General features: G+C 32.6%; 2 protein-coding genes across 8 annotated transcripts; one reads left to right on the top strand and one right to left on the bottom strand.

Moving 5' to 3' along the window:
- The first annotated feature begins 351 nt into the window (after window positions 1–351).
- LOC117236227 (trichohyalin-like) lies at window positions 352–17,709 on the top strand. 7 transcript variants are annotated; one of them, XM_033498972.1, is made up of 31 exons: window positions 352–680; window positions 2,025–2,210; window positions 4,716–4,814; window positions 5,124–5,213; window positions 8,353–8,501; window positions 8,590–8,678; window positions 9,545–9,628; window positions 9,810–9,975; window positions 10,265–10,490; window positions 11,453–11,539; window positions 12,340–12,493; window positions 12,551–12,680; window positions 12,813–13,031; window positions 13,138–13,311; window positions 13,407–13,567; window positions 13,654–13,936; window positions 13,996–14,125; window positions 14,202–14,316; window positions 14,433–14,555; window positions 14,636–14,983; window positions 15,135–15,305; window positions 15,399–15,554; window positions 15,619–15,726; window positions 15,813–16,088; window positions 16,167–16,221; window positions 16,284–16,425; window positions 16,504–16,615; window positions 16,701–16,807; window positions 16,926–17,070; window positions 17,153–17,250; window positions 17,545–17,709. In XM_033498972.1, the coding sequence occupies exons 3-31, from the start codon at window positions 4,717–4,719 to the stop codon at window positions 17,615–17,617; spliced, it is 4,269 nt and encodes a 1,422-aa protein (XP_033354863.1). In that variant the 5' UTR covers window positions 352–680; window positions 2,025–2,210; window position 4,716; the 3' UTR covers window positions 17,618–17,709. The 7 variants fall into 7 exon arrangements, with proteins under 7 accessions (XP_033354863.1, XP_033354865.1, XP_033354869.1 ...); XM_033498974.1 differs by having other exon boundaries at window positions 14,011–14,125; XM_033498978.1 differs by lacking the exon at window positions 11,453–11,539 and having other exon boundaries at window positions 14,011–14,125.
- LOC117236228 (G patch domain-containing protein 1 homolog) lies at window positions 17,514–21,499 on the bottom strand. Its single transcript, XM_033498980.1, has 4 exons — window positions 21,057–21,499; window positions 20,599–20,977; window positions 20,311–20,535; window positions 17,514–20,235 (listed from the first exon to the last, which is right to left on the bottom strand). Exons 1-4 carry the CDS (start codon window positions 21,118–21,120, stop codon window positions 17,994–17,996), a joined length of 2,910 nt encoding a protein of 969 aa, XP_033354871.1. The 5' UTR covers window positions 21,121–21,499; the 3' UTR covers window positions 17,514–17,993.
- Between the last annotated feature and the right edge of the window lie 242 nt (window positions 21,500–21,741).

Genomic DNA, 21,741 nt, shown 5'->3' on the forward strand with positions numbered 1-21,741 from the left:
ATTTTTCTAAAACTGCAGAGTATATTAAAAAATACGATTAGATCGATCATAACCAAAAGAACGTAGCAGGGTTAATTGTGTAAGAGAATACAGGTATAGAAATCCTCCCTTGTTAACTGGCCAGATGCGGTATTGCTTCTGTAGATACCTTTAACCCCACGCGTACGCGTATGTGTGCGCAAAATACTCGTAAAGAAGCGCAATATATTTATAGCTAGAGATAAATATACATTTTGGCAGTGATCCAAATTATCATACGTGCGAGTCCGAAGCGAGTAACGGCCTAACCCTCGTAATAGCAGCACCGTGTCAGTGGTATTAGTGACGTCTATCGACGTTGTGATCGTCGCAACTACCTAGAGAACAAAAATAAGGGAAAAGAAGAAATCAGTGCGTCAGTGAAAAACGTCGAAACATGTAAACGAACCGTGAATGTTAAAAAATAGAGAAACGCTTTGAACAAGTGCACTCGTTACGCCTAGTGATCGGTTACAAGATTACAATTATACTTATGTTGTTCGTTTATTATATTCGTTTAATATGAGACTAGAGGGTTTCCTCGTATTTTGTATCCTCGAAATGAAAGATGTACTCATGAAAAATGCGCTCGAGCATTTTTAACGACGCCTAGGACAAATTTAATTCCACCCGCCTGCTGCATTTGGGTGAACATCGATCAAGTAAGTACTTACACGCTGATCGATATGAAATTGCATAAGATCAAATCGAGTTCGAAATCGGGAGAAAGAGAGAAATCTTGTGTGTGTTCGATTGTTTGAATAAGAGGAGTATTTTATGGAATGCGATTCAAAGTCGGATTAAAGTTTTTAAGAACTGGAACTACATATTGATTCAGCAGAGGCTCCTTCCATAGAAAATATTTGTTTGGAAAGAAAGTAAGTTTAAAAATCGTATTCTATGCGTTAAAATACAATTAGCGATTTTTGTTATGGAATTCGGAAACATAAACTGTTAGAAGCGTGAAGTTTTTTGGGGAGAAGAACATCGATTCGGTGTGGGTTCAATGATTGTAATACGAAGATCTTATTGGATCGATGTTTCTTAATTGGATATATCGATTGTATGAAAACCCCAGCATATATAATAAAGCGATGCAAACTTGTTTTAATCCAATGATTAAGATTGTTTATGACAAAAAATCTGTTAGACGTTGATAATATATTTTCATTTAAGCCAAATGTATACTAAATAATATCGAAATCGAAAAATTTGATACCGAGTGAACATAAAAGAGTAACGAGATTGCACATTCCATATTGATTAATAGACTGCAGACGTTTATGCAAATCCGTACTTTTATCCAAATAATTAAAGAACTGAAACCTGAATAGATATATTTTGTCTACTATCATAACATGTGCTTCACTTTGAATATTTTATATATTGGATCTTTTGGAAGTTCGTAGCGAAATTTATTTAAATTTATTAACAAGTTGAAGATATTGCATATTTATGAAATTAGTACATCGATAAACAATACTTGCACCATATATTTTTATAATTTTTCATCACTACTATTAAATACTTTACCCATTATTTTTTCTAATATAATATACAGAATACAAGAGAATAAATTAACTAGTAAAAACACTATGAATTTTCCAAACAGCCCAATATTTCTTCATATTACGTGCATTCTATAAAGTAAATCTTTTACTTTTCAATGTTCTTTAAATGCATAAATATTCACATTTAGATTTATAGAAGTATTTATTTATTTTTTCCACAAATTTATTATTAGAAATCGGACAAATAATGGCACCGTTGATGGATGAAAGACAATTTGGAACCGCGTCGACACACAGGCTGTAGATTCCATCAAGGTTTCCTAAACGTACATTATAACTATTTGATCTATAAAACATAGTTTCGAGCTGAATTTCATTTATCCCTTGCCAAGTATTTCGCGATTCGTCGAAAACCAAGCCTCACCTTAAGTCTCGTCTTCACTGCTTACGAAACTCTTATTCTCTTATTATATTAATTCAAGGTTTTATTTTTAGGTAAATTCTGCTAGCGTCAATATCGATTGTTCGTTGAGCAAGCCTTTATACCTGTTAGAATTGTGAAAGGCACATCGAAATATATCTGCGCCCCATGTGACGCTTTTGCGAGATATGCTCTGCTGGAAATCGTCGAGATTTCCGATTACCAACCTCGTATATTTCTCACGTAACTCGTTTATGGTGGTACGACACAGTTTATCAGGATCCCTGTGATGAATCACATGTCACCGTTCTTGTTTTCTACTCGCTGTCTTACACTTGTACTGTCGGTCATGAATATTAAAACATTAACTGATATTTAATACAAATTATATGTTTTTCACTGTTTTTATCTTTTATGTATCTTATTATAAATCTATTATTTATCAATAATTTAAAATACTGAGTAAAGTAAAATGTGTTAAAATCCTTCAATGAATGTACCTGTCCCAATATTTATGGCTGGCAACGTGTATTAAATATGATTAAAATAAATGAAAAGCAAATTATTTATCTATACTATTAGTACACAAAATCTAATACTTCATATATACATATATGTGTGTGTGTGTATGTCATATGTATATGTTGACACCTCGACACTAATGATTTATTTTCTTATTTACAAACAGCACGATACCAGAGTACAAATTCATCGGTTATTTATGTGTAATGAGCTACATTTGCAACTAGCTATGCACTCTGGAGCTTTAAACCGTTTCGGATATATGTAGACGTACATGTGGCGAAAAATTTGAATCACTTTGAACAGATTTTATATTTAACTCTCTTAAAGATCTTAATAGGTCTTGAATATTTAAAGTTTGGTTAAATCTTGATAGATTTGATAGGTTTCAATGTTTTGAGAGTTTAGAGGTATTCGATATTTTATAGTATACATATAACCATAAACTGAATAATCATCAAGCTTTGAAATGTATTGAGAGTTTCAAGATTTATCAAAATCTTAAAGATCTATAGAAGTTACAAAAAGTATTTGCACAGATCCTTATTTTTAATCAGGTTCTACATCCACTTTCATAGTATTAAGTGTTTATTGTCATATAAAAGCATGTACTATTAAAGGATGCAAATTTAATATATGTAATTGGTCTAATTAACCAGCGTGTAAATACTTCTTATAACTACTACACTAAGTTCCAATATTCAACATCTACCAAGATCTCCAACTTAAAAGTTTCAAGAATTATAAGAATCATCTTTAAAGTGATTCGAATTATCATACTATTGAAAAACTTGGAATCGTTCCGAACGCTCCCTACTAACCGTCAACCGTAACGTCTCCCTGGACGAGCGAAAATATTCTTGTTCTATCGAAAAACCACTTCTACAAGCATGCATCGCGTTATCTCGCATCATGTAAACTGACGTCGTGTCTAAGTGTCGATTTAACCTATGTGTTGCACTGCACGCGACTAGAAGTATGACATGCCAAACATCTACGATATTTACCTATTGTATAATAGAAAGCTACTAAGTACACTTCCGGACAAACAAATAGCATATAGCACAAATTCGAAAAATTTTATTGAATAACAAGCAGAAATACACAGATATATTTTATTAACTTAAAAGTTAGTTTTTATTAGGTTGTCCGAATATATATGTGTCTTTTCTTTTACAGACCAGTCTTTTACAATGATGCATCTTCATACAAACATGAAACTTAATCCGTCGAACGTTGTGATCCTTATTTTGATAGAATAAAATTGATCATACATAATTCGATAAAATAATATAAAACGGAAAATGTTGTGCATTCATTATTTTCTTATAAAACGAAAGAAACTTTTCGAACGACCTAATATTAATACCACTATATAGTTCTGAAGTGAAAATTGACAAGAATACAGTCGGACAAAATGATAGCACATGCTGCAGAAAAAGGAAAATTTACTCAGATTCATTAAAGATATTGTCATGTTAATATTTCGTGGAACTTCCTTTATTTTTTACAACTGCTGTCATTCTTTTTGATGACGATTTGAATAGCTTTTGAAATTGAATTTTTTTTTATTTGAATTGTATATTTTTATAAACTGCTCTTACTGGCTTACCTCGACAATTTTCTATCATATCTAGGTCGGATGACCCGACTGTGCGGTGCGGCCGCGGCATTATTTTGTTGTAATAAGCATTTTTCTCCGCAATACGTACTGTATGTGCTTGTATTTATTGGTTGATCAAGTGAATATACTTTATACTATTCGTTTTTTCATTTAACAGATGTTCGTAGGAAGCAAAGGCTGGGATTTGTCGCAAAGCATTTAAAATAAATTGAAAACTGGAGAAATATTATTTTCACTGACGAGAAAAGATTAATTGATGGTTCAAATAGATGGAAGTATGTATTAGTATCATGATTTACAGACGGAAGAGAAATTTGCAAGTTGTCTACAAATGGGTAAAAATGCAATGGTGTGGACCACAATTGGGTATTATGGGAAGACCAAATTGGGTATTATTTATTATGGGAAAAATATTTGTTTTCATTTCAGAACTATATAGTGATATATTAAAAACTAATTGTTAAGTTAATGAAATATATTTTCATATTTCTGCTTGTTATTCAATAAAATTTTTCAGTTCTGTGCCATGTGTTTCTTATCCGGAAGTATACGTTTATATTTGAGAAGATCACTTGCATTGTGTTTCGTAACGATTCATATTTCTCGTTTTCACATGTAGAATGCACCACATGTATTCCTCGAAGAAAGGAGATCCCCTCTGTCCACTTGGTTTCCATCCACAAGTGCGATGGCCAACCCGTTGCAAAAGATGCTTCAGGTATTATTTAGTCGCCTATTTCTATCATTGTAAAAGTTATGTATATACAATGGCAACAAGAAATATTTGCACATAGTCTTATTTTCCAATGAAGCAGTTTTTTTACTAAATTTTATCTTCATAATACCAAATTTTTGTAGTATGAAGGTGGTTAAATAATACAAAATTTAATATACTTAGATCTAATTAATTAATATCTAAATAGAATGGTGCAAATACTTTTCGTAGTCACTGCAGTTAAAGAGTAGGAAGAAAAGATATTAGATCTGGCTAAAAAGGCTTGAATAATCATAATAAAAACATGTTTAGAGATTACAAGGAGCACGGAGGCAAGAAAGATAGCTTGAAGGATATCACATCGTCGTCACCTAGTTTATCGTACGAGCAATCTTCAGGCCGGTAAGTGATTAGTATTGCAGATGTTTATGTATTTATGCAAGAGTGCAAGTAGTTGATGTAAAAATATGTGCATATAAATAATGATAATATATGGTAATATATGTGTAATGTAAATGATTAAACCTGGAATACATATTACAACATATAACATGTATTAAAATATGTACATAAAATATTCTATAGAAACGTAAATTTGTTAAATAATTATTTAGAAAGCTGCCACCATTTTGGATTCTGATGATTTTTTAATATATTAGAGAAATCAACATTTTACATAAATGAAATCCCATTTTCCATAAATGAATGAAATAAAAGAAATCAACATAAAGAACTTTTTCTTTTGTATGTTACCATTGGTCTCTTTTAGTTTTCGAGATATGTAGTTGCAAAAAATCTGTTGGTACCACTACATTGAATTCTACCTCTAATTGTGCGTCCGTGACAGCGTAAGTGCATTGGTTGTCGGCCATTGGTTTACAGATAAACTTCACAGATAAAATGACACTTGACCCAAACATATATAAACTATAAACAAATGATAAGAATTAAGTTTGACTTAGGCGTCATTGTATGTGTGAAGTTTAACTGTGAAGTAAGCGGCAAACAATACTAGCGCTTACGCTGTCATGGACGCACAATTGGAGGTAGAATTTAATGTAGTGGTACCGATAGTTTTTTGCAAATATCTTGGAAATTAAGATCAAATGACAGTTATATATACTACAAAAGCTTATTCAGAATTATGCCGTCAACAACATATTAAAACACCATCGAAATTCAAGATGGCGGCAGCTTATTACCGAAAATCGCATTGAATACAAACCTTTTAACTTAGTTACTATATTCTGGTAATTGTATAACTAAAGATATAACTCCATTTGCAAAATCATAATTTGAGTATATCAAAAATTACACAAGCCTCTTACAATTCATTCAAATGACTACATGATATAATAAGGGAAAAATTCTACTCGTTTAAAATACACACACACACGCGCGCGCGCGCGCACGCATATATGTAGCGTTAGATCACTCTAAAAAAGCGACTGTACGTGTCAAGGTCTCTCAAGAGGGTGACTTGGCGACAAGCTCGATTATAGAGCTATGTGCAGACTACAGACAATGCGAGGGCTACGAGGCAGATCCACGAGGTTGCCTCTGGACGAGCCAATGCCAATGGTTGTCGGCTTTTTGGCGAGATCAAAGGTGCAACTTCAGCTATGTAAATACAGACAGTGATAGTACAAGACATTGCTTCTACCTTGCAGGAACCGGAGCTGGAGCTACACATTTCGTCAAAAAGCCGACAATCACTGGCCCGCCCGGAGGTAGTCTCATGGGTCTGTGTTGCAGACCTCGCACTACCTGTACATAGTTTTAAGGAGTGGATATATAGATTTGAGAGAGCTCTAGGAGCTGCGAATGTTATAATTTCGGAGTTCAGAGTTCGGAGTTTGCAGGAATGCACCCACAACCGATGATCTGACGTCATGTGGTGCGCGTATAGTATAGAGTAGTAAGAATGGTTTAGAAAAATCTGGTCACGGAGTGAGGAAAGTGGCGAACTTCGTGGCGAAAGGACTGACTCAGCACTTATCCCAGAAGGCGAAAAGTCATTTAGCGAAATTTATTCGTAGTATATACATATGCGCAACATATGGAAAATAAGAAACAAAAATAAGCATAGAAAGAGGAAATAATTGTTGAAACCATTCACTGAACTTGTGATTATGGACGTATCAAAAGTCGGAGGTTATAACAGGCTGATTTTAATTTCATTTGTATTCGTTAACCCGTAATTATAGGATCACAGAATGATTATACATATAATATGTACAGGGTGTTTCTAGCAACTAGGACAGATCATAACTCTGACTCTGAAGTAAAGTTAAAGGAAAATCGCAAAGGAAAATTTTGCACTGTTTAACATTCTCTACCGTGCTAACTAGTTTTTTCGCAGATGCAATTGCACTCCTTCTTTAACACTAGAATTTTTTATAAACCATTCGACGCACTTTTTCACGAAAAGATATTGAAGTACTTGGGTCGAAAAATGATTAATTTAAAAGATATTTCAATTGCAATTTCGTAAAACGTTGCATACGAAAAAAAAGAAAGAACGCGAAGAACACTAAATTTGGTGAAATTCAAATTGAAATTATTTCGTAATAGATTTCAACTTTTTGTCAAACTTCAAATTTTAGATTTTGGAAAAGTAAACGAGTCCCACTTTTTTTTACTTTTTTTACGTTCCCTATAACTAACATAGATGTTATTATCAATTCATCTAAAAGGAGTAAATTTTAGCAGCATATGTATTAAAAATTGAGTCTTTTTTAGATGAGTATGCAATGATATGCAATGATATAGATGAAGATGCGATGGTAACTATAATCATAATAGCATGAAGCTTAGCTATATCCTATACTTTACAAATTACGAGCAGACGTAATCTTAAAATCGTGGGGCTTCGACAGTTAAAATAATAGGATCTTAAGATACACCGAAACTATCTTCTATCGGAATTCGAGAAACTAACCAGAATCACCAAGGAAAGGTCCGAAAATATAATGACTCCAGGCTCAAAATACCGAAATAGTCTGAGCTGGTCTTTCGATATGATTCTGGGATATAAAACCCATAACTATTTCATGGTGGATTTTAGCTCCAGCCAAAGGCTTTTACAGTTTAAAGGACTCTGATCCAACATTTGTTCTGTCGTTTCATGATCCAATTAATCTGAAATTTTATCCAAAGTTTCATCTAAATTTACGTGCACGACTTTATTACCTTTATTCGGTTAAATTTTTCACCTCATAATTTTAACTAATGTTTGATATAAGAGCACGGCAAGTAAATGAAAACCATACGACAAACAAACGCTATTGTACAATAGTTATATAATTATTATAAAAATATAGTATTTAAGATAACAGTTGTGGAACTGAGAATATTCAACGAAAAACAGTGTGCAGTAATGCTCTCTAAACACTTCTGATAATGTAACACAAAAATATTTCAGATAAAAGTTGATCTGTATTGAATCAATTACAAATTGCGATAAAATCGTCGAATTTGATTCATAGGAATTTTTAATTTGAGGTTATATCAAATGTTTACAATAACACTTGTGTCGTAGATCTGCCGAGAATGGAAGACGTGGTTGGTCTTCAGCGACAAATTTGGCAAAAGATGATTTTAGAGCAAGCTCAGAGTCATCGTACGCAGCAGCTGGTTGGACTTCGCTCATGGATCTTTCTGCTATCGACAACGAAGAGAGATTGGAAGGTACTTACATATAATAAATATTGCTTTTTATCAAGATTATCGATAAGCGTGTTTTTCTTTGTTGTCAAATTCATCCCGTTATTTGCAGATAGGAGGCCAACCAAGTTACAAATTAAGGAGGTTATAGATAACAGCAATGAGAGCGCCTCAGAAAATGACGTCGAGTTCATAATCCAGGTAAATTTTCGATCGCTGTGAGATTTTGTGAGTTTTAAATGTTGCTTATCGCAATGTTGTAACTTTTATCTTGTTATTACTGGGATTTGTTAATGTATATGTATACATATATGAATAAGAGCTAATTTGGTTTCAATTGAATATTTATTCCTAAATATTTATGCGTTTAAGCTTTAAAAATCAATTAACCTAGTTAAATGACTGTTCCATTTTGTTATCAGTCTATAATAATCATTTATGTGTAACTACGTTGTCGACTTGCTAGAAAAGAGTGAAATATCTTCACTTTTGAAACATTTATAAAAATTTAATCTACAAATAGGTTCTTCATTACAAAACTTGTAATATATAACAATAACAATGTCAAAATTCAAGATAGGATTATTTTAACTCCCTCTTGAATAAGCGATACTGTTAAATAATATTTTATTAGAAACCCTACAAAGCAATTTCCTGAGAAATTTCCTTTTCTTTAATTTATATCATTTTTCTACCAAACTAACGATATACATATAAATAAAAATTTGGAGCTTTTTAACAGAACCATTTTCGTTCAACTTGCAATCAAACTGCTGGAATGTTTTCAATTATTTGTATATGTGTGTACGTTGTACATTTACGACAGCAAATTTAACCACACTTGAGCTTCTCAAGAAGATCTCAATAACTTTGCTCATTGAATGGAACGTTCATCAAAATGTATACACGTGATTACACCACGTAAACAACTTTCTTTTTACTGCTATCAATTCTCACGATGGTTATCACTTAATCTGACTATGTTTACCTTTTAGTGTTTCACGAAAGTTAATAATCGTACATGGAAAAATTGAATTTCCTTGTTGTACATTGCTTTTTCTATTCAGGTGAAGAAGTCGAAGACTGGTTCTTCGAAAAGCAGCGAAAAAAATGGAGAACGACGAATGGCAAGCGAAGAATGGACGGAAAAAGTAACCATAACAGCATTCTTCATTTCGTTTCTAATCTTTCTTACTAATCGGTTTATATACATATATGTAGTACGCTTGTAGCAATAATAATCTTACGATTAGTGCTGTAGATAAGATTGATAATTATTCACACGTGTGTGTGAAAATTAAAGGAATAACGGTGGAATTTTATTATCGTTAGAGCGAGGTAGAACAGTTAAGGCTACAAGTAAGAGAATTGCAAGCGCGATGCGAGAGGGCGGAAAAGGAAAAGAGCGAGATCCTGATGAGGCGATTAGCAACTATGGAAACCATATCGAGTAAAGCTGCACCGAATGAAGTACAGAAATTACAGAAGAAGAATGAAGGTATTACCCATGAAAAATGAATAAATTAATATATAAAAATTAGAAAATATAAATTTTTACAAAATTTATGATAAGAAATGGAGAAATTTTTAGAAATGCTTTTAGAAATTTGCTAATATAATAAAAACTAATATTTAACAATTTGAAATTTACAATTTGGAAGTGTTTTTGCTATAGTAAACAGTAAATTATTGTTAATTATTTTCTCCACTGCTAGTTTAATCTATGGACTTTCAATTCTGGATAATTCAATTACTTGAGAAATGATAATAATATTAATAATATTCAGCGCTTACGCAAGAAAAGAACAGTTTATTGACCAAGATAAGGGACCTGGAGAAAGAAGTGAACTCGAAAACGTTTAGAGGAGAACGAGACCGGGAAAAGGATGAGCTACGTTCGAAATTGAAGGCAGCAGAGAATTTATGCGAGAGTTTGATGGATGACAACGAAGATATGAAGAAAGAAATACGGCAATTGGAGGAAGAGATATACGAACTGCAAGATACGTTTAGGTAATTTTACATTTTCTTATCTTTAAATTTAAGTACATTTTTTCTATGTGCATGTTTACCGTGGCTTCTTTTTCAGTTCATAATAATTCTCTTTTTATTGTTTAAAACTATGTTTCAAACCTGTATACTATCAAAGTAAATGTTTATAATTTAATTATTTTTATTGTATGTACCACTGAAGTAAAGTTTTATAAGCTTTCAAGAGAAATTCTCAAGCAAAAAAAATTCGATTTAACGCCCTGTAATTTCATGCGTAGTGCAATCTTTGTAACATTTTAATGAAAAAAAAACAAATAAATTAAATAATTATGAAACGAAGAATAGATATTTGAAGTATAAAATGATCATCGTGTATAGGAAAATAAAGATTCCACTGCATTTTACTAACTGATTTGTTTGGATTCGAATTGATTAACTAATCAGTACAGAAGTTGATTGATCACAACAGCGAATTACGACTCGCCCACCTGTGATCCTTTTCGTGTTTATCAATAACATATATGTCTGTTTGTATTAATAAACGCGACCAATATTGGCACGATACGACACGAGATATTTTCGTACAATATTATCGTGTCATAGAAAAAAACAAAGAAAAAGTTTATCAACTTGGAAGAAACACGAAACCGTGTTCAGAAATGAAAATATCTTGAAGGGGCTCGAAAACAGTGGATTTCCACTTACTGCAGCTGGAACCAGAAGCAGATAAAACAAAGAAACATTCTAAATTGGAATAATCGTTTGAAAGAAATGATCTAAAACAGATAAGATATCAAATGAAATGGTCAGAAAAGTAAATCGAATTTTTTTCATGATTCGCACTCAGGAGGAACGCTTAAGCAAAAGATACAAAATAAAGGAGATATCTAATTAAAGCTGTCGCCTCTACCACGTAATGTCTACGAAGAAAGGACACACAGCCCAAAAATGTTTAGCAAAATGAGCTATCTGAATTGTTGCAGGACGTCAATTTGGACGGAAGATTCCAACACAAGAACGGCACTGTTTTTCGCCAAAAGCTGGATCGAACGTGGACGTTTCATTGCTTGGTAAAATGAATACATATTTGACCACATTTTATTTTTGACCGTTCGCGAATAAACGCGAGACCCATGTAATGAATCTTAAGAGCAAAGGAACGAGATATATGTATAATGAAATAGCATTTTTAACATAGACAGCAGTAATGTGGAACGTTATACTGTCGTCGAACCCTTTCGATTTTTGTACACTTATCACGCGTACGCTTCCTCCTGCTTACGCCCACCCTGAATGGCATTTCGGCTTCCGTTTGATTAAATGTATACGTGACCAATTAACTCAGGTAATTATAACACGCTACTGAACTTCACGGAACTGGATAATCTATAAAAGAATATGAATAATTACCTATAGATGGAATAAATTATCTAAATTATTTGGAAATTATATAAATGAAAATTAAATATCCTGAAACTTCTGAATACAATAACTTGAATATTCTTTAGAATATCTAGAGTATCGTTTTTGAAAATATTTAGACTTGTCTTAAAATTTGAAATTTGTATATGATGATATCGACCAATTTAGGTAATGGAACGTACTGAATGCCTATAATATTAAAAAATAGATGGAAAATATCCAAAGAAAGATACTGATTATAATATTTATAGGGTGAAACAAATCTCTATTTAGGTTTTATTTCTTTAATTATATTTTAAAAAAATATATAAATTTGCATTAACATCTGCGGTCTAGTAATCATTTTGGGAATTTTTTATTGAATCGATTTTATCCGGTTCCAATATACTATAGTCTTTGGATAGAAATTTCGTCGAGACTCTTAAGAATAGTATTTCGTGTTGTTAAGGGATGAGCAAGCGGACGAGCACGTTCGTTTGCGAAAAAGTTTGGAACAGTCGAATAAGAATTGTCGAATCTTATCGTTTAAACTGAGGAAAGTTGAGCGGAAGGTGGAAGAACTAGAAACTGAGAAAGCTACTCTGGAAAAGAAATACGAAGAGGCAAGTTTCCGTATAAAGCTCAAATGAGAAATTAGTAATAAAAATATTTTATTTTAGGTGAAGAAAGTTGAAGAAACGTTGCAAAAGGTTAAAGGAGAATTCCAAAGTAGGCCTCTGAAAAAGGCGACTGAATTTACAACTAAAGTACAATTGAAGAAGATGGTGGAAGAGATGGAAAAAGAAATAGGTTCATTCTAAACTAAAACACTACTTGTATAATGATCTATAATCTAGAGATAAAATATAAATAAGCGAAGAAAAATTTATCTTAATTCACCATCTTAATCATAATATTAAATAAACGAATTGTATTCTTTAGGAGATATGATGACTGTCTTCACGAATATTTCTGATGGCAAAGAGGTGGACATTCAGGACATGAAAATCAAGGATAACCACGGGAAATACGACAAACTCTCAAAGGAGCATGAATTACTTAAGGAAAAGCTCGATTCTGTTATGAAAGAGTTGTTAGATGAGAAAGAAAAGAAGAAATTCAGTACTAAAGTCGAGGAAAAAAATATGGATTTGCAAAACAGTAAGTATTTCGATTATTTTAAACATACTTTTCCTATTAACGTGTTCGTATTAACGTATTGAATAAGTCACTTGTAGTAAATCTATTCTGGTATGAAATACTTTAGCAAAAAAGAAATTGGAGGAGGCAGTGACATTGAGAGAAAACGAAAGGAAGACATGGGACCAGGAGAAGACAGCACTGCTCGAGGAAAAAGAGAAGCTAAAATCGAAGCTTCTCTCTCTATCCGCAGAGAAACTTAAAGTGTATAACGAAACTGTACAATTGAAAAAGGATCTAGGTAAAAAAGTTATCATAAATAAAATACTGAATTTTTCTATCAATAACAATTATTTTCTTAATTAATCTTTTTTCTTTTTTCCAACTTTTGTATAGAAACAGCCAAGACATCAGAGAACGAAGGTGCAAAGTTGGAGAAAACGATAAACGATCTGAAGAAAGAATTGCTTTTGGAAAAAGATAAATCGAAGAAGCTACAAGATGATTTGTCAGGATATACGGAACGAGAATCGAAAATGAAACAATCAATGACATCAGTAACTACCTTTTTAGATAAAAATTACATTAATTAAATAATTAAAAACGCCATTAATACAGATATTAACATAATATTATAATGCAGGTTGAACAAACAAAGACTAAGCTCGATACTGAGTTAAAACGCTTGAAGAAGGAATTAGAAAACACAAAAACCTCCAATTCCACGAAAATAAATGATCTGACTAGGGAAGTCTCGGAATTAAAGAAAGAAAAGGAAAAATTGTTATCTCAAGTCGATCAAGAGAAAGAATCAAAGGAGAGTGAAGTAGCTACCTTGAAAAAGAAGATCAGTGCATTGGAGAAAACAGGATTGAACACGAAACGGATGAATGAATTGAGGCAGACGTACAATGAAAAGATTCTGAGTAAGTTACTTCACTATGGCGACACGAGAAACATCAGAAAAGTCTACATAAGATAACAGTGGCCTATATTTTAGATTTGGAGAACGAGCTCAAGAAAGGACAACTGGAATATGATAATCTGAATGACAAATACAAGGAATTGACGAATTTGAAAAAGCAATTGGATTTGGATAATGAGTCGCTTAATAGGTAATGGGTAATACGCTTAGTTAATTACAATGAAACAAAGTATTTTTAATTATTTCTATATCATATCTAAATATAGCAAATTACGAGAGCAAAATATAGAGCTGATAGGTATTCGTAGAGAATTGGAATCAATGCGACAATCAATGAAAATAAAAGAAAGCGAATGGCGATCAGAGAGATCAGCTCTAGAAGTGAGTATAAAATAATATAATTAACTATTATATCCGCGATTTTAAAATCTATTTTGAAGAATACTACAATTTTCTTTAATTAAAGATAAAAAATTATCTTTAATATAAATTTCCAGAATCGTATACGAGAGAGTGAGCTGCCAAACAAAGCATTGATAACAGATTTGAATAATGACATAAGCAATTTGAAAAAAGAAAACAATACATTAGTAACGCGATTAGAAGATTTAAGAAAAGCGGTAAGAAAATTAAGTTATACATATTTGTTTAACAGCATAAATTATGTAATAAGTTTTGTTTTAAAATATATACTTTGCAGAACGACGACCTTTCTGACAAACTGAAGGACTATGAAGCAGTATCAAAGATCCATCAAGCTCTGACACCAGACACAACAGCTTTGGAGTCGGAGATACGAAAATTGAAAAACGCCCTTGAAAACATGGAGAAAGCGAAGAAAGCTGATTTAGCTCAATGCAAAATGCGTTATGAGCATAGAATCACTGCTATCAACGATGAAATTCAAGCTATTCAAAATCAATTGTCTAGGTACAAACGCGAGCGCGATACATATAAACATATGTTAGAAGGTGCTCAAAAAACTATCGCAGAATTAAAGTCTGCTAGAGGTAGACAGTCGAACGCATCTTCTGGAAAATCTGACGAGGTTGGTTATTTTTAATCTTTTTCTTTTTACCCACCAACATTACGCTCACTTCCCTGGATCTATTTGTATATTACATCAAGAGTGATTACTTTTAACTCAATTTAAAAGTAATCCTTACATTTTTATTTATACAACATTTCTCATTTTTTAGGAAGAGGAAGTATCTGGTGCCAGTAAATTGGTTCTAGAAACGCAGATTAATAGCTTGGAAGACGAGCTTTCTGAAGCGAGATTAGAAGCATCCAGATTGAAAGCTGAATTGGTATCCGAAAAGTCAGCGAGTCATGTTAAAGTATCTGAACTGCAGTCGCGAATTAACGAGGTATTTAAATGTTTTCTCCAGTAACTTATCGATGATTTAAAATACATTTGCACACTATTCGTTTTTCTTTTTATTTTTATCTTGTAATTTTAGCTCGAAGAAGAGAAAGTGCTCACTAGTGGTAGAACGAAGATTCCAGGACTGAAAGTTCGTATGGAGTTAGCGTGGCAAAAAGAAAGAGAGGAGCATCAGAGATTATTGCAAGAGACCGCTACACTGGCGAGGGATTTGCGACAAACTCTATTCGAAGTACATGTTAAACTAGAATTAATGTTATTAACATAAAGAGCCTAAACAAATGATGTTTTTGTAGATTGAAAGAGAACGTTCCAAGGAAAGGCTGGAGAATAAGAGACGGCAAGATCAATTGAAAAAGGTGTACGATGAAGAGAAAGAAGAAAGCAAGAAGAAATTGTTAGAGGTAAATAAAAGGACCAATATAAAATTTTGTATTGTCATTGTGTTTCCTTCCGATTCTGAGTTGTTTGAAAATATTAATTTTTTCAGTTACAATGCGATTTGCTCGAATTAAGGGACGCTCACGCAAAATTAAGGACCAGTAACGAAAAAATGAGACGCGAAAAGGAACGTCACGAGAAGGAGAGAGAAGAACTCAAAGATGTAATACTGAAGAAATGTAAACAAGAACAGATTGAATTACGAAATCTGAATGTATTGATGCAACAAGTCAATGACTTGATGAAACTTTTCCCCGAATTGAACGGTATAGCAGAAAATGGAACTGCAAATACTTATACACCGACTCCACCAAGACGATTAAAGGTATATTAAATTTACAAATTCAATAAAAAAAATAAGTAAACTAAATCAATATGATAAATAATTATTTTCGTAATATAGGGACCAAAATCTAGGGAATCATCGCCACTGTCGGATTCGAGAAGCGATATAAGAGGTAATCATTAATATTATTAAATATTTCAATCTTTAAATCAATAATGTCAAATTTATTAATAGGTTCAAATTCCCAATTTATTGAGAGAACAGAAAAATTAGAGTATACCGTTAAAAAATTAATGGATGTGGCAAAAGAACTGAAAGAATCGAAGAAATCTGCGGACGAAGTAAATACAACACGATTGAAGAAACTTGGCAAGAGGTATTTATTACTAACAGTGACCATTTGTTTTCTTTAATGAAAACCTAGATACTCATATACAGTAAATCAATTTTATAGATCAACATCCGTGGAAAGTGACCCGGGGAAAGGTATAACAACATCTCGTTCGAAACCACGTTTGAAGAGAAAGAGTTTATCTTTAGAACAGACATCAGTACGAAATGAAGAAGTATGTTATAGTTCTAATGCTGTTAAGTTTTCGATAATAGATATATTAAAAAGATATTAACATTTATTCATTCATAATTGTATAGTCACGCATTTGGGGCACTGATAGCAACATGTCCAGTTTGCAATCATTAGAAAGTTCAGACGCTGAAGGACGAGCGCAAAGTTTGCAGAGAGATTCCAGTGTTGACAGGTAATTCGATAATCATCCCCTCAATTTTGTTTGTTTCCTAATGCATAATTTGAATATTTATTGACTAAGAACATCAGGAAAAAAACAAGCTAATAATTAAATTTCTTATAATACATAGTCGCCTCTCTACCGGTTCTACTAAAAGCGAAATGTTGGAGCGAGAAAAAAAGCATAGTAAAGGTATAATAAAAAAGATTACAACTAAATTGACTAAATCAGCCAGTGTAGATGATCCAAATATTTCTATGGATCTTTCTCTTCAAGTAAGTAAACAACGCCATTATTTGTTTAAAAGAGACTATTATACCAATAACTTTAAAATTATTTCCTTTTTTATTGTTGCAGACATCGGGATCTGAAACAAGCATCAATGAGAAGACTGAAAAGAAAAATCTAAAGAAAAAATTAACAGACATGTTCAAAAGAGGATCAAGAAGCAGCAGGTATGTTTCTATTTAAAACAAAAATTAAAAAATTAAATAGTGAGAAAAATCTACTATATTTTAAACGGGCATTGTTAATAATTGATGGAATTATAGAAAAGCTTTAAGTTCGAACATATTTTTAAAAATATCATTTCTAGAATGTTAAAAAAGGTAAATAAATAATAAATTATAATAATATATGTACATATATATGTATATACGAATTACTTGGGAGAAATTAACTCTGAAATTGGAGTCAGTGGTAGAAAATTTTAATTGAATAAAATCGTAACGATGTTCTTATATTTTCAGTGTAGAGAAGAAGATAAGTTCTACGAATCATAGTAGGCCAGCATCGAGAAACTCTACAACGTCGAACAAATAATTCGATTATAAATTCCGAGGAAAATATGTCATTATAGATACTATACTATTATTCAATTGTAATGACAACAAATAATTCTGAACACCGAATAATACAGAAATAAGGGTTTGCTCACTCGTGTGTATTAGAACATATACAAAAAAAGAACACAACAAAAGGATGTACATATATGTATTCATGTATGTACATATCGACATCCCTTTACTCTCTTAATATCAGATTTGCACAAGCATTTTCAAATACTTCATTAAATATATACAAGGCACCATACTATGATGCAAATAAAATGAAACGTACAATAAATAATCAACGGATATATTTGCTCCATCGACATCTTCTTCATGTAATTCCTTCGCTATTCCAATTATTTCCTACGTCACGAACCACGCTTTTCTTTCTTTGATTTCCGCTTATGTTTCGAACTTTTGTGTTCTCTGTGTTTGTGCTTTTTCTTTTCCTTTTTAGACTTCTTCACTTTCTCCACCCATACACCAGAAACTTTAGAGTCTACTTTAAGTTGTGGTACTACAACACTTCTAGACACAGGCTTCAAAGCTTGCGAACTGGATGCTTCTGGGGTTGCATTTTCAGATTTTAATAATCTCGAAGGAAGAGCAGGTCCATACACATCCAATAATAATTGAGCCTCTGTGGGATTGAAATTAGAATCATCTTCTTTGGGTTCAATCCCTAATTCAGGATCTACTATGTTTATGTCTTTTTCTTTACTTGTTGTTTCATTTGATTGCATACTACTTTTTGTATTAGTAACTAAGCTATCGAGATCCACCTTTGCAAAAATTCCTCTAGGTGGAGAGGTGTTTCTATTTACATTTACTTCGCTTGGAACTTTACCAATCAAAACAGACTTCACGGCTTCACTGTCTAAGCTTTCATCTGGCTCGGAATCAGATTCCTCGCTACTGCTTAAAAAAATTGCTTTAAAAAGATCCTTCTTCTCTTCTGATTTACTTTTTGATGTAGGTTTCGTTGTAGTATTGATATCTTCTTCAGTTTTATTCTGTTGATCTATAGTCTCTGTTATTCTATTTGAATCAAAGTTATTGTCCAGATTTTGTTTGTCTTCGAATATTGTCGATGACGTTTCTGGAACTTCTTTTCCAAAAACTTTCTCATAAGAAACTTCGAAATTTCTCATTTTCTCTGACACAGGTTCGAAAATTTGATGATTATAAAAAGATATATTATTACTCATTTTAATGTTGGAATCCGTATTGTTAATAGCGCCTTTTTCTGTATTGTCAATAATGTTTTGGCCTGTATTTTCAATACTGCTTTTGTCTTTTGACGATGTACTTGCTTCATTTACTTCTTGCGACGCTCGCAAAAACTTCGTAGAATTATTCCAATCAAAGGAATCGAAAATGGAAAACCTTGTTGACCTTTTCTGCATCTCAGGTTGAGCACAACCAACTTTTGGCTCTGGAATATTGAATCTCTTACAAACTATGCTCGCTGGCTTCCATTCCATTCGCTCCCGAGTTAATTTCCCGAACATTTTCATTTTTACAGCTTGTTTCATTTCATCCTCCTGGCTAAATTTTGCAGAAATATTTGAACTCGTGGAATCAGAAGCACTTGTAAATTTACTCCCAGTATATTCATTTGTTGGTTGCCCAACCAGTTTTACTGCTTGTTCAAATTCAATTCGTTCATGTTCTCTTTCCCATTCTGTCATAGATAATGGCTGTATACTTTCAAGCTTATTTTTCTCTCCTTCTTTTACGAAAAGTAAATATTGTTCAAATCGTCTTTGTTTATCAGAATCAGAAAAATATGGTTTCACATTGCTATTCTTCACAGAATCATCTTGATCCAATTTACTTTGTCCCTCAAAAGTCAAGGAGGAATCTTTAAATTCTTCTAATCTTTTTAAACTTCCATCAGAATTTTTACTGGGTCCAACGACACCTCCTTTAACAAAACTTTGTGCGTTCAATTTTTCCATCCACGATACAGCTGCCTTAGCTTGTAGATTTTCTTCTTTCTGTTTTTCTTCCGTTTGTTGCTTCCAACGTAAATTTAACGTCTTTGAAATGATATTGGAAGCAACTGATGGTACCAAATCTGAATGCGTTTCGGATGTCTTTTTCACATTGCATGTATCTTCCAATATTTTGGCTCTATCCGCGGCTGTGAGATCTTTGCGCTTTCCATTCTCTGTTCTACGAGAAACATTATCAATCGGAGGATAAAATCTGCTCTTCCTAACTGTATGTACTGGTACAAAATTCTTAGGCAATTCCGGAGGTGGAAAAACCTTTTTCAATTCTAATTTATTTTCTGCCAATACAAAGCCTTCTAAACAGTTGTAGCTTAAGTTTCTCGAACTACTATCCTCAGACCATCTTGTTTTGATTTTCCGTTCAGGACCTAAGGAAAAGTCGTAACGTGACATATCTTCTCTCTCGTATATATCTTCATCATCGGCTTCGAATGCGCCAACTCCAAATGCTTGTCCATGTATCGATAATTTTTTGTTCTTATCCTGAATGCTAAATGCTGGAGTTTCAAATAAATTTACATGTCCAGACAATATGGTTCTTCTATCTAAACCACTGTATCCTATGCCAAAATAATTATCTTTTGGGTTACATCTGTAGAAATGAAGCAAAGTTAATATATGTATCTTATTTTGCTTATCAAAATTATATACAACATTTTGAATTTACCTAAATGGCTCATAGTCATCAGGTGCAAATGTAACATTCTGATAATCATCTTCTGAATCATCAGAGCTATTTTCTGAACTTGCCTTCCTAGATCCTTGCTGCATATGTTTTAGCTTCTCATTCCTTTTTTCAATTTTAGCTTTCTCCTTTTTTGTAAGTCTTGATCCTACTCCCTGACCTGGTCTCCACCCCATCTTCTTTAGTAACATAATACCAACTGTTTCCCTATTATATCAAACATTTATTATTGGTATTAATATGATATAAAAAAAGCAAAGGAACACTTACTTTACTGGCTTCAAAAGCTCCTTCAATACTGGAGTACCAGGAATAGGACCACTGCTGTCACGAGTGATTCTCTCACGTTTTGTGCCTCTTCGACCACATTCCATATAATCCTCTGTAGCACGAATCCCTGTTGGTGCAATTCCAAATTCACTTGTATCCTCCTCATCCATAAAATCTTCTGGACGCTGAGTAATACTTCCAGCTTTGCTACTTCTAGAAGATTTAAATCGTTGTGGTCTCCAGCCATCTCTTGTACCAACAGTATTAAAGTATCCAGCAGAGAAACCACCCGTAAATGCACCATGAAATCTACGTCTACCTTGTGCATCATATGCATATTGATCTTCAATCATCATTGGTTTCTTCCTTGGTACATTATCTACAATAATTGCATGTGAAAATAAAATACTGTACTATCAATATTTTATTTTTATATCTTCCAAAATATCTTTACTAACCTTCATCAATTGGTTCAAGAGGGATTCCAAAAGTAACATAATTTTCGTTCTCAGAATCACTCATTTTTTCAATATCTAATAGTCAATTTTTAACATTTAATGGTAGAACTTATTCTTCGTTCATAGCGTGTCTAACTGTCAAGAGTAATTCATGTGAGGTTAGAAAATATATACACAACGAATGTATTGTTCCTTTAATTTTCAATTAACTTTATGTCGTCTCATTCTAATAGAATATATATGTACTTAAAACAGACTATATACTGATAAAATGCAAATAAAATAAGATATTTAGAAAATACATCAATGTTTTTGAACCAACTAACTGATCTGTACTTCATTCAACGAGTTGAGTCATAAGAAGTAAACACAATTGGTCACGTGATCAGATATTCTAATTATATTAGTGGATAATACGGTCATATATACAGAAATGAGTAGATTCGCTTCATGGACATAGAAATATATTCCTAGATCTTTCATCATCTCTGATGTAGGCAATATATAGTCTTAAACTGTAATATGGACTACGATCACATAAGTATTGCTTACTGCACACTCCTAAACTGGAAACACTGACGAAACCGTCTGTTTTTTGAATCGAGAAATATCAAAATGGATGGTAAGAGGTTTCGTCCTGCGCATGATAACGCTATATATATACATAAATATTATGAATAACTCC

This window comes from Bombus vosnesenskii, unplaced genomic scaffold (genome assembly GCF_011952255.1).
Source record: "Bombus vosnesenskii isolate JDL3184/JDL3185 unplaced genomic scaffold, Bvos_JDL3184-5_v1.1 scf7180000013340, whole genome shotgun sequence".
Taxonomy (NCBI): Eukaryota; Metazoa; Arthropoda; class Insecta; order Hymenoptera; family Apidae; genus Bombus; species Bombus vosnesenskii.